General features: G+C 39.5%; 1 protein-coding gene across 1 annotated transcript in view; it reads right to left on the bottom strand.

Moving 5' to 3' along the window:
- The window catches only part of CSMD1 (CUB and Sushi multiple domains 1), a 1,039,667-nt gene that overhangs the window by 377,317 nt on the left and 642,801 nt on the right, over positions 1–19,549 (bottom strand). The window contains exons 11-15 of the mRNA XM_087856321.1: positions 15,116–15,298; positions 13,580–13,906; positions 12,296–12,490; positions 4,548–4,686; positions 1,395–1,582 (exon numbers count right to left, since the gene is read on the bottom strand). Coding sequence (XP_087712447.1) covers positions 1,395–1,582; positions 4,548–4,686; positions 12,296–12,490; positions 13,580–13,906; positions 15,116–15,298 — 1,032 coding nt within the window. The remainder of the gene's footprint in view (positions 1–1,394; positions 1,583–4,547; positions 4,687–12,295; positions 12,491–13,579; positions 13,907–15,115; positions 15,299–19,549) is intronic.

Here is a 19,549-nt window from a genome sequence, read left to right as displayed (position 1 = left end):
ATTCTGTAAATAAGCAAATGAAACAGAGAAATATACATACAGGTTATTAATCTGAGTTGCTGGGTGGGGTTTGCACAGAGGTTGAGCTGAGTAGCAGGGGGTGATGTGTGGACAGGAAGGTGAGAAAAGAAACAGAAAAAAAAATTATTAAACATCCAGCATGTTAGATATGACCTCATACATGAGCATTTCTAAATTATATGTGTGGGTATATATATATATGTTTTTAAATAACACTGAAACTTCGTTTTGTTTGTTTTGGGATGAAACTATGAAAAGAACAACCATAAAAATCTTAAAAAATAGCATTCTATTCCCTTAGACCCAGTGTTAGCCTGCATTCATCCATCTTCTTCCCTTTACTCTGAAAGTGAAACATTTTCAGAAGAAATAATGTTTAGTTTTTTTTAAGGTTTTATTTATTTACTTATTTATTTTCTGAGAGAGAGGGAGAGAGAGAGGGAGGGAGAGAGAAGGAGCATGAGTAGGAGAGAGGGGCAGAGGGAGAAGCAGGCTCCCCTGACTAGCAGGGAGCCTGGTGAGGGTTTCAATCCCAGGACCCTGGGATCATGACCTGAGTGGAAGGCAGGCACTTCACCAACTGAGCCATGCAGGCGCCCTGGGTTTGTTTGTTTTTAATTGACTTGTGCTAACCATGTGTTCTCTGGGTGAACCCCCAGCTGTATTCCAGAAGTACAGCTGCTGACTATAAAATACTGCAACAACCTGATCCTCTAATTTCAGACACTAAGGCTGAGACTCAAATTTGTGTTTACGGAAACAGAAATGGGAGCATTTCACATTGGGCAGGATACCCTGCACTGTCGTATTTTAGCAACTGCTGTAATTATTTCTAATAATCATTTTAACTCTTGTTCATGCGTCTTCGCAGCAACACTCACGTGTCATTTCGTGACTCTGCTGCGTTTTAACTCCTTCTCCGGTCTGCGTACCATGTTCTCTCCCCAGGGACACGTGCTCATGTGAACGAACCAACAGATAAGAACCACGATGGCCCTAACCATATTCCATATTTTCCCAGCAAAGAATCCCCCTAAGCCATTGCTCAGGAGCTGTAATTATAGCAATAGCCTCTCTGGCCTCTATGGCCAGGAGCTCTATTTCTCAAGGTAGAAGTTCATCATGTTATCATGCAGTGAAGGAACACACTATTTAATTATTTAACTTGATAGTAAACAAATATATATATATTTTGGAGTTTTAAAGTAAAAACCCACAAGATGCTCTCTTACTCATATGAGAAAGTGCTTATGAGGCCACAGTGTGGACAGAGGCAGCAAGGACCAATAAATCATCAGGTCAGGTGCACGCTCGGGACCCAGACGTGTGTCTGGAGTGCAGGCGGGTGATGGGCAGGGCGCCCTCTGACTTACTCTCATAGTGGATGAGGAAGCCCACGCTGGAGCGGCTGTTGTCGGTGGTAAAGAGCAGGTACATGAAATGTCCCGTGCTGATCAGGAACTGTGGAGCCTGGGTGCCGTGGTACTCTCCAATCAGCGGGGACGAGTTGGCGGGCCCGTCTCGGACCTCCAGAGTGTCATAGTTGACTTCCGTCTGAAATCTGCGGAGATTTGTATCCAGTCAGAAAAGCAAAGCTGCATTAACTTATAGACATTTCCCAAATATCTTCATTCATTTATTGCGAACTGATGTATATCACTATAAATAAAAGATTTAGAGTTACGCAAACTTAAAAAACACGTGGGCACATATGATATTGAAGCATCAGTTTTTCTAGAAGAAAAGATAGACCCTAAACCCCTCCCTCTTACTGAATACTCAGTCATGTAACATCCCAAACGCAAAAGACGGCAGTCTTTAGCTCTAAAATAAAAATACTGTGAACCAGGTTAGTGTTTGGAGAGATGAAGAAAAGAAGGAAGGAAGGAAGGAAGGAAGGAAGGAAGGAAGGAAGGAAGGAAAGAAGGAAGGGCTAAATTAAAACTGGATTAGTGAACAATTAATCATTATACATTTTTTAACTATGTTTCATGATCCCCTGTTCAACTTGATTATGGATATCTTGAAATGCACACATGAACAGAAATGATCTCTTAAAGGAAGAGAGTAATTCAAAATACATGACAATACTTTAAGTACTTTTCAGGAAAAAAAAAAAAATCCGGTGCCTTTTTAAGCGGCATTAACTCTTTCTGGACACTAGAAGATTTAGCATATTGCTGCTTCAGAAACGAAACACTACTTCAATGATTTGAACAGCTTCCAAAAAGTGCTTAACTTTTCTTCGAGAAGGACGTTATGCTTCCAGAGAATCTGGCCCAATGTTATATTTATAGATAGTTGCAGCCACTTGGGTCCTCTTCGAAGCAATGAAGACACCATTCCAGGCACTGAGACAATTTTCTAAATGGGCCCATCTTGTCCTCAAAGAGCTAACCTGGTTTCCAAGTGTTCGGCTGTGCTCTCAGGGAGCACCTTACACGCTGTGAGCCTCTGATTCACTCAGTGACTTTCAGACTAAGACTTCGGTGGAAGCCTGTGTCGTTATCCCCCATCCTCTGCATCAAATAATGCTGATGGAGAGGAAGAGGGAGGGCGAGTGCAGGCTCTCCTGGTTTCATGGCACAAAACCACAACGAAAGATGCCGAAAGCATCAGGCTCTGCTGGATTATCGCTGAATCACATATACTCCTCTTAAAGCAAATGGACGACGATGCCCTATTCTTCCAACTAACTTAGGATGGCCCTGTGGCCCCGGATCTTCCATAGAGAACTGGAAACACTTGCCCTTTCCCATGGCTGGGCCAGACGGGAGCCACAGGCTGGGCATCAGGGAACCAATGGGGCAGCTTCCTCTTTTACTTTTCTAAAACGTCCTTTAAAGACCCTGTGGTTTCTCAGTGATCTGTATTTAAATTCAAGAAGTTTGGATAAGCATGAAGTACAACTCATTTGAAAAATTTGTGCTACAGTTTTCACATCTTTCTGGAACAGCAGCTAAGACTGAGAGAGTGCCCATCACAACAGCTGGAGGATTCCCAGGGCAGCCTCAGGGAGAGAACTCTGAATGTTTTCCATTATTAGGCAACATGAGGCACTTTGTATAACAATAACATCAGTAGGGACTTTTAAAGTTGTATTTACAAACACGTGCTTTATTAGTATGTCAGCCCTCTGCTGCAGACATAAATCTTTAAAGAGTAGTGTAAGAATCACAAATCCCTGAAAATACCAGAAGTATTGGCTCTATTAATGGAATTCAGCAAAATATCACAGTTCCATAATCTTGCAAAGACAAGATGGAGAAAAATTACATGTCTCTTTGTTCAGGCAACTGAAATTAGAATGCTGATACCTTGCACCAGACCAGGATGTAAAGTCACAATTTTTACTAAATGATTTACATTTGATGTGATGCCAGGAATCAGGAAGGACTCTGCTCTTCCCCCTCTCAATACCAGAAAGTTATGAAAATTAATAAGGAATCCAACTTAATTTACTCAATATTATAGTGTTAATTTTTTCTCAACGATTAAGTTTATATGCAAGGATCCATTCTCCAGTGTAATGGATACATAAGACAAAATTTTAATTTTCTTCTGAGAGATTGTCCTACTGGAGATTATTATGTTACTAGACATAATAAAGTGAACAATAATTTCAAATACAAATAATGCTAAATGATAATGCGACTCCCACTAAGAATCTTCCTGTATATATTATTATTAATAGAAAATTAGTGGAAAACAAACAAAATAATGTAGCAATGTTCATCTGCTTGAGACATTATAATATCCTGAATATTAAAACCCAAACTCTTTTAGTCAAGAAGAAGTTCATTGTTAGAGGAAGCTTAAAATTGCTCAGAGATTAAGCTTAAAACACTAAACAAATACGCCTCCTATTTTAAAGCATAGATCTTTTTCTTTAAGCATATATCTTTTTGAAAACATTTTTGGATGTTAACCATCCAACCAATTTTATTGCAGAGATAAATGGAAACACGTTTTACCACGGAGAATTCAAAGAGCATGATTCTTTTTTAAGATTATCGAATTCATTCTCAAATAGCAAAGCCAAACAGCATTCCAGTGATAGAACCACTCACGGGTCACTAATTTGTCGCAGGTGTGCCTGCTCTGCAAGCTAAAACATCACTAGGACATGAAACCATTTTCCTGGGCTGTTCCAGAAGGCACCTTAAGGGACCACGTGGGCTTCCATTTGCAATCACACGCCAGGCAGTGTCTTTTAGCCACAGGTCCAAAACCCTGTGGGTTTTGTCTGCAGCAGGGCCAGCAGTTGTGAGCTCTGGAGAATGATGACCTGGGACTGCCACCCCCTGACTCAAGCCTGTGGAGAGGACTCAGCTACAGCCTCAGAGGGTAAAGTTCAAGAAGAACAAAACTTATCAGGCAAATGACTATTTCTTTTTAAGTGAACTCCTTTAGGGGAACCAACCGAGAACTGTCCTATTTCTAAGTCTCACGATCCGTTTAAGTAAACACATTGGACATGCATGGGTTGTTAGGTCCAAATTAAGGAAGAGAACTTTTTTTCTTACCTATCAAAAGTTATTTTGATAGAGTGTCCTGGTTTTGCTTCAATGATCCATTCACAATTTAAAGAATCTTTATAATATCCTGGCCATCCGGGAGGCAAAATGAGTCCGCTGGAAGCTGTCAGGTGTCCGCCACACGGGGCTGAAAGAGAGTTCAGGGGTCAGCAGGTCCCATCAAATACACAGGGATACACCACTTCACCGCCCGTGAGCACAGGGATGTGCTTCTGTCTTTACGGACTTCATGGTTGCAAGTATTCATGCTAAAAGTATTCCCAAGTAAGCGACATTGTTCGAAAGCAGAGCACATCTATCCCACATCCGGGCATTTATCATCAAGCCGCAGCAAAGTTCCTATGACCTGAAAAGTCAAGGTGTAAGTAGGACATAAATGACTCCCACGAATTGTCACATCCAACCGTCCAAACAAATTCATGAGTACATACCATTGATACCCAAATTTCATGTGTGTTTGTAATTCCACAAATATCTATTGATTAGCAAAGTTGCTTCACATCGGAACAGAAATTCCCTGTGGGGTGTGTGTGTGTGTGTGTGTGTGTGTATGTGTATGTGTGTGTGTATGTGTGTATGTGTGTGTACATGTGTGTGTATGTGTGTGTGTATGTGTGTGTGTGTGCGCAGATACAATACTTAAAGATGTGTGTTGTGCTTATTCAGTTTGGGCTGTGTTTATTTTATTAAATGACTTGCCACCTACATCATACTAAATTAGTACTGAATGTTAGGGAACAAAACAAAATTTTCAAATTCGATAAACATAGAATTAATCTGCATCAGTCCTTTTGAGTGACCCGTGATTATAAAGAAGAAAAGAAGTTTCAGGAAGGTGTGTGCTTGGTGCTCAGGAAAAGGGGTGTTGCATTTCTGTATAATCTACAGGAATTTATTTTATTTTATTATTATTATTTTTGTAAATTTTATTTATTTATTTATTTTTATTTTATTTTATTTATTTATTTTATCAGAGAGAGAGAGAGCACAAGCAGGGGAGCGGCAGACAGAGGGAGAAGCAGTCTCCTTGCTGAGCAAGGAGCCCCATGTGGGGATCCAGGAGCCAAAAGCAGACACTTCACGGACTGAGCCACCCAGACGTCCCTAATCTAAGGAATTTTTAAATAATGACATGTATTTAACATGTTTCTGTCCAGCCACATATTTTTTTCAGATTTTTCTTCTCAAACTTCTTTGCTTTCTTTGTAATCAAATTTGTAACTCTACAGATATTAAATAAAACATAAACATGTCCCTAGTTTTAAAAAATCATTTTTGAAAACATAAGTCTTTTATGGAGAAATAGCCGTATGCATTAAAATACTAAAAAATTATACATGATTTCAACCAAGTTTTGAGGCTGAAGAAAAACATCTGAGAGAAAAATCTATAAAGGTAATCATGGTGGCTTCATTTATAATGGAATAATAAAAGGAAAAGCAAACATTTATGAAAAGTTTATGACTATATATTGGAATATGTCACAAATACATTTGAAATAATGTTCTGAGACTTCGTTACTAGGAGTAACTCTTTGCAATTAGAACATTACATTATACAAAGCAGAATACAAAATCATAATAAAGCATAATCTAAATTCAATAAAAAAAATTCTTCCGAGTAAAAGGGAGGTAGAATTTTAAAAATATGCTAATGGTGGGAAAAAAACGGATGGTTGCTGTGCAGATCATGTTTTCTTGATACAGTTTCTTTTCTAAATCAGCTGTGATAGGTGGACATTATTTCTAGAATTAGAGATATTTAATAGGAAATCAGAGTTCTTTTTATGACCTTGAGTTCTTGAAGAAAACTTTCATTACTTTATATATTCATAATTTTAAAAATAACCTATTTTTGCTAATTAACATTAGAAATTTTTTCTAGTTAAGGTCTTCCATTCATATTTTTAGCCTTTTTTCCTATGCTTCTTGACATGTTGAAGCAAATCCTTTTTAGAGTATGACATAAGCAAAATTAAACAATTTTACTTATTTTGTGTTTTACTATCCAAGGATATATATGAGAAAGACATAGAGCAAACACAGATTTTTTTAACTTTGCTACATGTGACCTTTCTAAATCTGTGTGATGAATTGTTTTATTTTTATAAGCCCTACTTCCCACCTAAATACATATGTGTACATTTCCTTTATTTCAGTAAAGCTTTTTAAAAATTTTGAGTTGTTATATTTCTTGGAATGTGCCAACATTGTCATACATCACTTTTATTTTATTAATATCTCATCTTTTACATATCACTTTACAATTTACAGTGTATATTAGAACTTGTATCACTTTATCCTAAAGAAATAGATATTTTAATTTTTTTATTGTAGGTCAACAGAATTAAACAAAAAAATATTAAATGATGAAGTCAAGTTTGTCGTATCGGCCAGCTTAGATTACGTCATGGTGTAGTAACAACTTCACAATTGTGCTAGTTGTGATGAGAGAGATTCATTTTTCACACAGGCTACATGTCCAGGGCTCCTTTCTTTTTCTTTCTATTTTTTTTTTAAATTTAATTTAATTAATTTTTTAAAGTTTTTTATTTTTTATTTTTAGATTTTATTTATTTATTTGAGAGAAAGAGAGAACTTGAGCAATGGGGAGGGGCAGACAGAGAAGGAGAAGCAGGCTCCCCACTGAGCAGGAAGCCTGATGTGAGGCTGGATCCCAGGACCCCAGGATCATGACCTGAGCCGAAGGCAGATGCTTAACTGACTGAGCCACCCAAGTGCTCATCATTTTATTTTTAAATGATCTCCACACCCAATGTGGGGCTCAAACCCAGGAGCCCAAGATCCAGAGTGGCACACTCCATCCACTGAGCCAGCCAGGTGTCCCTAGGGGTTCCTTTCTTGACCTAGTCTTGCAGGAGGCAATCAAAGGTATATTCATACATTGACTATATCACTTCTATTCATTCTTAACCGGCCAGAACCTGAAACAGGTTTCATCAAACCCCAAGGGGGCCAAGAAACGCCATCCTGCTTGATGGAGATTCAGATTACCCAGTGAACAGCACCAATGACGCTCCTATTCACATGGGTGAAATAAATGAGTGAGGTCTTTTTAGAATGCAAACTCGTGTTTGGTTCAGTGTGTATTTGCACTGATGGACTACCCAATATCATATTTCTAAAATAAACCCGTTTTGATTACATATATATTTTCTATAGCTTTTTTTTTTAAGATTTTATTTATTTATTTGACAGAGATAGAGACAGCCAGCGAGAGAGGAAACACAAGCAGGGGGAGTGGGAGAGGAAGAAGCAGGCTCATAGCGGAAGAGCCTGATGTGGGGCTCGATCCCATAACACCGGGATCACGCCCTGAGCCGAAGGCAGACGCTTAACCGCTGTGCCACCCAGGTGCCCCTATAGCTTATTTTTTTAAAATTTAATGGCTAGGGTGTATTACACTTAACACTGGCTTTATAAAATGATATACAAGTTAGTGCATCTTTTGCATTACCTGTGATAGTGTTCCCAACACTCAACTTCTCTGAACTTGGAAGATAGAGAACTTCCTTGCACACCTCTCTGGTGCTTGTTTCTTTCTCAGTGTCCAACCTTTACACTTTTTTCAGATCTCTTTTTAGGTATTTTATTTACATTTTGCACTTTTTATTTGGGTCACTTTGAGTAATTTATATTTTGCTAGGAAGTCACCAATTTCATTGAATGTTAAAATTTGTTGCCATAGAATTGACAATGTATTCTTGTATACTCCCTCCCCAATTAACTTGCGTTTTTAGTGACAATGAGCTGCACTGATATTTATGGGCAAGCTAGAGGCAGAACAAGTAAATAGAGATAAATCTTTCATCCAGGGGCCAAAAAATTTATGTCCATGATGTGCTGGTATCCAGTAAATTCTGCCAGAATAAATAAACATAATTTTTAAAGGAATTGCTTTATTGTGAGACTTTCACTCTTTATGTAAAGTTATTACTAGTAGTAATAACTTATTATTTTATTATTATGTAGAATTTTTATTTTTGTAACCATGGTTATTTTTCTTCGATTTCGCTAAATACCTGTAATTGTCTTTTCTCCTAATTTTCTTATCAGAATCATAGAAGCTTTGTCTATTTTATTGATATCAAAATATAATTCACTCTTACATTATTCTAATGTTTGATTTTTACTAATATAACATTCATTTTTTCCCCAACTTGTTAACATTAGCAATAAGTTCCTTTAATTTGTGTCTTTCTGCTCGATACTGGGGCATTTGCCTCCTAGCATAGGCTTCCTGTCTCACATTATCATAACAGAAAGGGTTCTCATTGACGGGGTAGCATATGACTTAAGGCTTGAAGCTTTATCTTTAGAGTATTTTTCTGTGGTTCTATTGGTATAATATATTTCCACTGTGATTGGCATATGATCAGCACATGTAGCCTAGACCTTATGATCAAGTAAAGAATTGATTATAACAAGTAATATGTGAGAAAAACAAGAAATGTGTATAGTCTCTAAGGAACTTGAGATTCCTTCTGTATCTCTTCAATTAAATGTGTTTGTGGTACCAAATCTTTCATTTCCCATTTGATTTTTTCCAGCTAGAGCCAATTAATTCTGAAAGTAGATTTCTGTTTTGCTTTCTTTTCTTTTTAAGATTTTATTTATTTATTTGTCAGAGAGAGAGCAGGAGAGCACAAGCATGGAGAGCAGCAGGCAGAGGGAGAGGGAGAAGCAGGCCCCTGCCAAGCATGGAGCCTGATGCAGGGCTCGATTCCAGGACCCTGGGATCATGACCTGAGCTGAAGGCAGACGTTTAACTGACTGAGCCACTGGGTGCCCCTGAAAGTAACATTTCTACTTGTCTTCAGCAAGGATATCGATCGGGGTATCTAGCTAGTTATATTAGCAGAACACCTATGTATACTCCCTGAAATTCACCAGGGCTCAATAACTGGATTTCTCAGTATGAGTAAATTTTTAAAAAATATTTCACCATTAACTAGTCTTTTGTGTTAACAGTTTTCTGTGTTAATAATGCATAGCTGAGTTTTGATTGAACTTCTCTGAAGGTCTCTTCCAAATGGTGCAAGAATGGTCCATTCACATTTAATAGGATACTTTCTCCCGCCCTCTGACTTTATTTTAAACATCACCTGCCACTTCTTAGAGATGCTTCCTTCCCCTGACCGTGCTGATGAACATACTTGCCCTGCAGTTTGTAACACATCCGCACACAACATTTACAGGTAAGCACACCAAAGACAGGAGAACCACGGCCAGGAGAGAGCAGAGAGTAGAAGGTACTGTCTTTTTTTTTTTCCCCAAACTTCTTTCTTATGAAATTACCCATGCTTCACAGCCAATAGTGCTATGCTTGGCTGGAGCAGTACCGGCAAATATGTCTACACATGCCCTGTCGTGAGTATCACTTGAGCACCCATGAGTGTCATTTTACTTATTTATAAAGGATAATTGCCTACCTATTTATTAACACTAGATACGATGTAGCATTTAAAAGCTGTACATTTAAAATACGTGATAAAAATAGATAAGAATGGAAATCCTCCTATTGTGCTCTTGCCCTTTAATTTGTCAATTTTCCACTCCCCAGTGGTGCTCCTCGTCCACCGAATGGAGCACTTCATGAAAGTGTGAAAGTGAGAACATCTTTACGGAGCTTTAGCAGGACCCTGATGCTTAGATGGAGGATGATAACTTTGGCAGTTGGGCTGAAAGATGAGATTGTGAATCATGAGCCCACTCCACCACACTGCTGGTTAGCTGGTTAAGGAGTTCACTCCGCCATGGTTGGATTCTGGTTCTGCTTAGACTGCCCGCATGGGAACTCTAGGTCGATCGTTCTACAGAAGAGAATAACCTTCAACTCTAGGTTATATTTGACACATTATTTCTTTTGAATTTACTTATTGTAAAATAAACACTTACTGACCAAAGACAACTGAGAAATTTAAAAATAGACAGTGGGAAAAAATCACCCATCTCTGACTAACATTTTGGTGAATACTCTCTTTTCAGGCTTTTAAAAATTATTACCATGAGATACTTGAATATTTATATGTTTCCAAAAATGGCATATTACAACACAAGTGGTCATATTATCTGGTCTTTCACACAATAATATATGATGAACATCTCTGATGTTACAATATTTGTTTGTGGTGTGTATATCCCGGTGTGTGAATGTGTGATGATTTATCTAACTGATTCTCTGTTGTTTAAAATTGAGTTGTTTGCACCTTTGGTTGTTATGTTAATACTGCAAAAAGCATTCTTGGAAAAAAAAAAAAATCTTTTCAGAGTTGCTTGAATATGCCCTTACAACCAGAAATACAATTTATAGCTCAAAAACTAAGAAAAAACGTAAGATGCTTAATATGAATTTACACCACGATACCATAATTTCATACCCTTCACAGAATGGCCAGAAAATGTCAGTTACTCCTCAACCTTGCCAGTAATACTTCTTATTAATATGTTCAAACCTTTGCCCATCTGGTAGACAAAAATGGTACTTTACCTTTGCACTAAAATTTGTAAATTTTGCCCATTTGAAAAGGCTACATACTATATGATTGTAACTGTGTGACATTCTGGAAAAGGCAAAGCTATAGAAATAGTAAAGAGATCAGTGGTTCCCAGGGCCTGGGTGTGGTGGGAGAGGTGAACAGGTGGAGCACAGGATTTTCAGGGCAGTGAGACTACTCTGTGTGATACTAGAATTAGGGATACATGGCATTACACATTTGTGCAAACGCACAGAATGTACAACGCCAAGAGTGACCTGTAATGTAACTATGGACTCGGGGTGATGATGATGTGTCACTGTGGGCTCATCAGTTGTAACAAATGAACCATCCCATGGTGATGCTGATAGTGGGGGAGGCTGTGCTTCTCTGGGGACAGGGGGTGCATGGGAAGTCTCTATATCTTCCACTTAATTTAAACTGTCATATTTTAAGATGTATTTCTTGATATTTACTGGAGATAAGTTTTTTTTACAAAAACTTTTCTTAGCTCAATTTGTATGGGCCATTGTGAATATATATTCTAAGTAACTATATTTCATCTGAGTAAACATTGGAGGTAATATGTTCCTTATTCCGCATCTGCCGCCCCACCCCAGTTTTCTTACACAGTTAACCAGAGCAGAAATGTCAAGAAGAAAATTAGTTAGATGGTATTTATATCAGCTACATTAAGGGCAATAAAACAACATAGCTACTAAAAACTATGCCATTGTTATAGGCTGAATTATATCCCTCCAAAATCTGTATTTTGGATTTTTCATTCCAGCACCTGAAGATGTGACCTTATTCAGAAAGAGAGTCCTTTTAGATGGAATTAGTTAAGATGAGTTATTAGCGTGGCTCTGATCTAATGTGACTGATGTCATTAGAAAGGGGAAATTCGGGAACAAAGGTGCTCTCACATGGAGAAAGCTAAGATGACACTTCTGCTGGCTGGGCCCCTCCAGAGACACCAGCGAACCCCCAGAAGCTGGCGGAGAACCAGAACGGATTCTCCCTCTCAGCTCAGTGGGGACCAGCCCTGCTGACACCTTGCTCTTGGATTTCCAGCCCCCAGGACCATGAGACACTCAGTTTCTATTGTTTAAGCCACCGGGTCTGTGGTGCTTGGGAACAGCAGTCCTAGGAAACCCACACGATTGTTTGTCCCTTTGTTTGTTAAGTTTGATGCTCCATTTTAAAGGAAAATCACTGGCAAGTGATAGGAGACCCTCACCTTCGCAGCGAGGCACGGTGGAGCTCCAGACGACGTTTCCGTCCTGCAGGATGCAGGTGATGGACTCCGACCCCTGGGTTTTGACAAAGCCATCATCACAGTGGAAAGAAACCGAACTCCCAAGTAGAAATCTGTCACCAAAACGTCGTCCATTTATGGGAATGCCAGGATCATGGCACTCATTCTGACCAAATGCTAAAGGGAAAAAAAAATTGAACAAAAATACTTCAATACTAAGTATGTGTATTTAAAAAGAAAGAAGCCTACTAATAAAGCAATTTATTATTCTAAATTTCAGTTGTACATTTATAGATCGATAAATAAATGCATTAAACAAATAGAATATTGATACCTAGTGAGAGAGAGAGAGAATGAGAGAGAATAGATGGATAAATATGTGTAACTATCATCTCTACCACATTTCACAGTTTGAAAGCACTCTTCACACGCACTAAGAAAAACCAGAAATATGGCAGGTGCTGGAAGGGATTTTGGTTCAGACACATCTGGGTTAGAATCCTGGCTCCTGTGTTTTTTATCTGCCCTCGGGCAGATATTCTGATGATATGATTAGATATCCTAATTTACAGATGAGGAATGTCTAGCCTATATCCCAGCGTTACTGTGATAGTAAATGAAATAATTCCTGGCAAATCTTAAGCACAGTGTCCAAGAGAAGTAGGCAGCCAGTAAATTATGATTTATAACTCATCATTAACATTATTACCTTCTTTTATTCCCTCAACAATGCATTTAAGTAGATGTTCTTAAATACAATCTGGTTGGCAAATGAGGACCTTGAGACAAAGAAAAGAGCCCTCTTAGCAAAATTCACTAAGTATATCCTAGTGCTGGTGGTCTAATCCATGGCTCCACACCCCAAATGCCTCAATCCTTTTTAATACACTATTTTGGTGCATGGAGGATGTGTTGATGGCTGGATGGCTGGATATAGGGACGGATGGATGGATGGATGGATGGATGGATGGATGGATGGATGGAAAAAGGAAGGAAGGAAGGAAGGAAGGAAGGAAGGAAGGAAGGAAGGAAGGAAGGAAGGAAGGAAGGAAAATCAGAGAAAGAGAAAAGACACATGAAAGCTAATCCCTATTATAAGGCTGACTGAGATGCCAACCTCCATGGGGTGATGTAGTGTTTAGGATGACGGGACAATGCTATCTAACTGTGCTACTCTCACGCTATGAAGTGTCAGCCTGGACCCCACACGCCACATACGTGTAAATAAAGGGGGCCTGGAAGTGGTGTGGGGGGAAGCTTGCTTACTGGTGTAAGTGATGTTGAATCCCCTGCCGGTCGTGGAGTGGTCGGACTGGAATTCCAAGCGGACTATGTGTCCACTGCTGGCCAGCTGCGAGGGCACCTCATGGCCTGAGAAGGTGCCCAGGACGGTTATATCAGAAATCCCATCATCTTTGATCGCGAGGAAATCAAACTGGGGCTCCACGTCAAAATCATTAAAGATGAGGTGAATTCTGCTTCCTGGTTCGGAGATGATCAACCAGACACAGTTCATGTTGTTGCCGTATTCCTCGGGATAATTGGGTGAGAGAATAATTCCCGATGATGCAGTAAAGTTGAAGAAACACGAAACTGTGAAGACACACATTTTCAAACAATTTTGCACATGGCCAAATAAGTGGCCACATGAAACTGACTGATGGCTTCCAACTAGAAGGCAATCCACACTTGCAGAGATTTACAGTCGTTCAACTAGTTTTGAACTGGTGATTCTGTACCATAACTTTTCTTCTTTCCCTAAGTTGTAAATAGACTATTTCATGGTACACACCACAGCCAGAGCCCACACATAATCAAGTATAGGAAACTTGGGGCAAATATTGGAATTTCTAGTTACAGCTTCCTGCTTTCGGAAGAACAAACATTAATATGAAAATGTGTCTGTGTCACAGGAGCAATTTCCAGAAAATAATATTGGTTCTGTTTAGTCTTCTAGGATAACTTTTCTCTTTATATTTTATGTTTGCCTTTAAAGTTCACTTTCTCAAGTTATTTATTTTTTTATTAGTTATAGGGTAATGATTAATAAATAATAACTCAGAAAATCAGACCATGTATTGGGTGGATAATATAAAAATCTCTTGGAACATTTATCTTTTAAGGGGGTGTACTTAATATCAGTTTACATACACATACACATACATACATATGCACACGTGTGTGTAATATATATATATATTTCTTTTTTTTTTTTTTTTTTTGAGAGGACACCTGTTGGATTTATTTCTAGGGCATGGCTTTGCTTTTTATTCCACATAATTCCATATTTGTCTTCAGGCCATGCTGCATTCAGTTACAAAAAAAATATCTTGCTTTAAATAATCATGAAGTACTTTGTTTCTATTTGATAAACCCTTTACTTATGGAGAAGCAGGCAGAAACCCAAGCTGATGCTACCCACACTCACAACTGGTGTTTCTGTGCTAGGACATTATCAAAGTCCTCAAGCCCATCGCCTGCGAATGTCTCAGACCTCCCACTTCAGAAGCTCTGGAGGGAAGCAGGCTTCTATATGCATGGTCTGTTCTTGCTAGCAGAGAGCTCTCAGCTACTTTTATGTAGGAGATGGAACAATAGCATGGATTAGTTTTACCTGAGTGAGCAAAGCAAGGAAGTTGGTGTTTGAGAACGCCCATGCTTTTTTTGGTCAATGAAGCACTCTCCAGAGGTTCTGAACACTGCCCCCTTTCCCCCTTTCTAAGTGCACCTGCCTCTTTCCCTCCCTCTCCCCCTGCCTGGCAGTCACAGGACAGAACAGCCACGTCCAGGCACAGTACTCACATACACAGCTGGGCTTGTTGCCAGACCACTGGTTGTTCTGTTGACACGTGATCACCCGCTCCCCCACCAGCTCGAAGGCTGCCTGGCACTCAAATGTCAGCGTGTCCCCGTGGAGGAAGCTGCTGCCAGCCCGCTTCCCGTAGGCAGGGACACCAGGGTCCCCACATCCTCCCTTTTCAATTTCTGAAAATGGGAAAGAAAAATGAACCGTAAGGAAAAAAAATACTCAGTGAACATTTCCTTTTTCTTTTTTTTTCTTTTTTTTTAACAATTTAGAAAGTGAACGAGTTGTTACTTTTCTCTGGTCCAAACATAGCTTTTGTTAAAAGTTTCAAAAGGATGCTCATTTCATCTAACATTTAATTACAAAAGCCTGAAAAAAAGTGTAATTTAACTTGAAAGAAAGGTACTTAATTTATTGTCTTTTGAGGGACCTGAATGGCTACAAAGATGTGTTGGCGACACGAATGTTTCGATTAATAGATGTGTCTTCCTGGCCCATGCTCTTCCTACCTGTTGTCCAGGATTGCTGCCATTAAAATGTAAATACCAATTGTGTTTTAATCTACCTTTTTTAAAAATGTAAACAATACAAGTAAGATTGTTCATTCACTACTGAATATTTAAATTAATAAATCCATTTGAATATTCTTTCCCTTAATCTTAAAACTCATTTATGAAACAAAACGAGTATATTAATGGTCTTCAGACAGAAAGAAACTATGCAGAACCAAGCCCCTTTTCATTAAAACATGACGGATACAAATGCACCAAAACTATCCATATATTTCAACCTTTGCTCTGTCTTAAATGCTAACTACACAGAATGTATTAAATAAAATGTTTCTTATTTATTCATACAAAAAATATGTTTTGAGGGCCAACTATATGTCAGGCCCTGTTCTAGGTAAAGAGGTTACTGAACAACAAGACAGAATTCTCCCACTCGTGGGGCTCACATTATATGGAGGGAAACCATAAAATTTTTTAAATGTATATGATTTCCGATCACCATATGTGGTTTGAAGCAAAATGAAGAAGTTCAAAGGATTCCAGAATAATGGATGCAGGAGAAACAGAAGGTATAAATCAACCCTGAAGGAAGTCTGAAATCACTCCTTCTCAGAAAGTGTTACCAGCCCAGTGTTGTTAGCGCTCCTTTACACTTGGAGAGGAAGGGAGGGACCCCCCTGTGAGCAGCCTGTCAGGTTTTGTGCAGAGTGGTGTGGGAAGAAGGCATTGCAGGGTTTGAGGATGAGACACGATGTGATCTGAATACTAGTTAGAGATCCCTCTGCAGGACTGCTGAGAGAAGGGAGGGATAACAGGGAGTTTCAACAGATATAGAACTGTTTCCATGTACCCATCGAAAATGCATCTATTGGTCCTCCTGCTGAAATTCTTCATGGGCTTACTCTATTATCTTCCAGGGACCATGCACAAATTCAAATTTAGGTTTTATTAGCAATCTAACCACTTTCTAATCAAATTCACAATTTTGGGGATGTTCGTAGAATGGCTCAGGACTGAGTTTCTGGATGGTCTACGGTGTGGGGAACAGACACACGCCCAGAGACTAACCCAGGATGGCTTATTTTACTTGAGAGGAGAAACTTGACTTTGAAGTGTTTAGCAGTATCAGAGAAATGAAATCAACCTGTAGTATCATAACGGCGTTAAGATTTTCAATAGATAGGGTATCGTCACATCTGTTTTCTTAGGCAGAATAGCAAAAGAAACAAAAACAGGTGGTGGGTAACACGTTCTGTGTGCTCTGCTAACCTGGCAGGCTATCAAATAAAGAAGGTGACCCTTAGGCTAATGGTTACATAAGAACAAAAGTGTTCCTGCTTGCAACGCAGGCCAAAGAAAGCACCAGAAAACACGTTTCCTTAAGGATAGACCATGGAGTTCAAGTTGCTGGCCTTGACTTGAACAGGGCGAGACAGAGATTTACTTCAATTTAACAGTCAGGATGCCTTGAACCAAAGTTTGTGTCCCCTTCCCCCCTTATAAAAGGTGGTTCATACCAATGGTTTATAACAGAAAAGAGCTTGCGTTAGGCGTGGCCTCCCAGTTGGGTAGGAAGCTGGGCACCCCACGGTCCTGGTGAAGGACATGGCGCCAAGTTCAGGAGTCAGGATGCCAGACTTGGTGTTGAGCCTCTCAGGCTTTGCTTGGCCACCATGAGCAATTTAGTCTTTCAAGTTCTCATTTATACACCCTCCATGACCACTTCCTACCTCCGAGGACAGGGCTCAAACATTAGCCAAACATACAGGGCTCAAAATATGATTCTTAGTAAACCTTAGACTTCTAGAAGTGTGTTCTGCCTCCGTGATGCTGAAATTCACAATTTCTTCTTACAAGGAAATAAATTACAGCATGTGAGATAACACAATTTTCTCCAGTAATTGAGTCTGAGAACTCCTGGCTGCAGGGGTTCAGACATAGAACTGCTGTCGTTTGACCCACAGCATGGCTGCCGATGAAGGTCTGCCTGCTCCCTCTGCTGAGGGTCAAGACACTGTGGTCACTTGTTTCCACCAAGACGCTGAGGTTCATGGGTCTGGATGCAAGGGTACTGCTGGCCGGGAGTGCAACCTGAGGTCCAACCCATGCGTTATTAGGTGCCCTGCGTAGACAAGTGATGAGCGATCAGGCAGCGTGGTCTGGTATCAGTAGGTGTATGTGCAAGTAGGTCTCACCCTTCAGCCATAGAAGAAATAGGAACGTGGTCCCTGATTAGACTCCCCATGTGAAACTTCATTTGGGGGGTTTTTGGGGGACATTCTGCACTCCTGACCCCTATACACCATGCCCACTCTTGCCCCCCAAGGAGTGTGACAAAATCCACACAGATTCGAAATTTCCCTTGAAGGCCACATAGCCTTCACTTGAGAAAGTGCCTCTACTTTATGTGTTTTGAACAAGGACAACAAGTGGCAGGTGAAGAATCAGTGTTGACATTGATACAGTAACCGCATCAAACCTCTTTCCATACGTAATGAAATATAAGATGTCAAAGATGACAAACATGACCTTGAGATTCTTTTTTTGAAAATATAGAGTTTGCTATCAATTGAAAGATTGAAGCCCCTAGAGACAAAAAAGAAAAAAAAATTATCAAAATATTTCCTCCACATTATCAATCTAGAAATGGGATTTGATAATTAAGGCCTAAAGAAAATACTTAGTTGTGATTATATCCTCACCGCCTGTCTCATATGGTTCACTCAGCAGTGGGGAAGATTCATGGAACAGTCTGCTGGGGACTCCATCACGTTCCTGTTGATATGCTTTTCTTTTTCTTTGCCAATGACCTTAAAAAGTACTAAGTAATATTATTTCTTTATCATTTTTTATATTAATTTTTTCTGAAATTTACGAAGTGTTTATTTTTAATGATATTTAAAAAATCATTACATATTTACCATCCGTCTCTAATATATTTTATTTTTATTAGCTATATTATGTCTTTAAGTGTTTATATAATAAATGAGTAATTGGATTCACAACGTGCTCTTTCGACGTATCTGAGCATTTTTGTTTCTAGTGGAATATCGGCAGTAGACGACATAGAAAGTAAACAGTGAGATTGACGAAGGAGCCTGGTGGGGCCTGTTTCACGCACGCTCATGTCGTCTTTCTGGAGAGAATAAAATGTCTGCATAAATGGGATATCACTCTGGACTAGATAATGGAAAATAGAGGGGTATAAACAGATGAGCATAGAAAACTTAGAGGTAATTTTCTGAGAAAGGTCATGAGAGAGAGTCAGAAGAATCAATGAACTCTATGAACTTGTCAGTCATTTGACAATTCTTGATCTACAAAAGCCAATTTCATTCAATTCAATGCAAGCCTCTTGAACCAGGAAGCCATAGCTACCCTCCTACGCATACCTGGGGTGTGGTGCATAGCCAATGGAGACCTGGCTGATTATTCCTCTTTCTTTTTTTTTTTAAGATTTTATTTATGTATTTGACAGAAAGAAAGACAGCCAGCAAGAGAGGGGACACAAGCAGGGGGAGTGGGAGAGGAAGAGGCGGGCTCCTAGCATAGGAGCCTGAAGCAGGGCTTGATCCCAAGACTCTGAGATCACGCCCTGAGCCGAAGGCAGACGCTTAACGACTGAGCCACCCAGGCACCCCTGATTATTCCTCTTTCTGTACCGTCTTTGCACCTGTCACGGCTCAGCACAGGGCCATAGAAGCACAGATGAACGGACGCGTGTTTCAGTGATAACTAAGTTCCCTCAGGCTCCTTCACATAACTAAGTATCTTGGCCTATGTCCCTTATCAAACGCTATCCATACAATTTTTTTGACATATTAGGGCCTCATTGTTTTTGGCCCTCACTTCTTATCTTCTCCTCAACACTCTAGGGAATGTCCTGTCTTCTTCCACCCGCCCACTGGAGCATACCTGTAG

The sequence above is a fragment of the Ursus americanus genome, chromosome 27 (genome assembly GCF_024610735.1).
Source record: "Ursus americanus isolate L20-20 chromosome 27, mUrsAme1.1.p, whole genome shotgun sequence".
NCBI classification, from domain to species: Eukaryota; Metazoa; Chordata; class Mammalia; order Carnivora; family Ursidae; genus Ursus; species Ursus americanus.
This window is presented reverse-complemented; position numbering and strand designations above follow the sequence as displayed.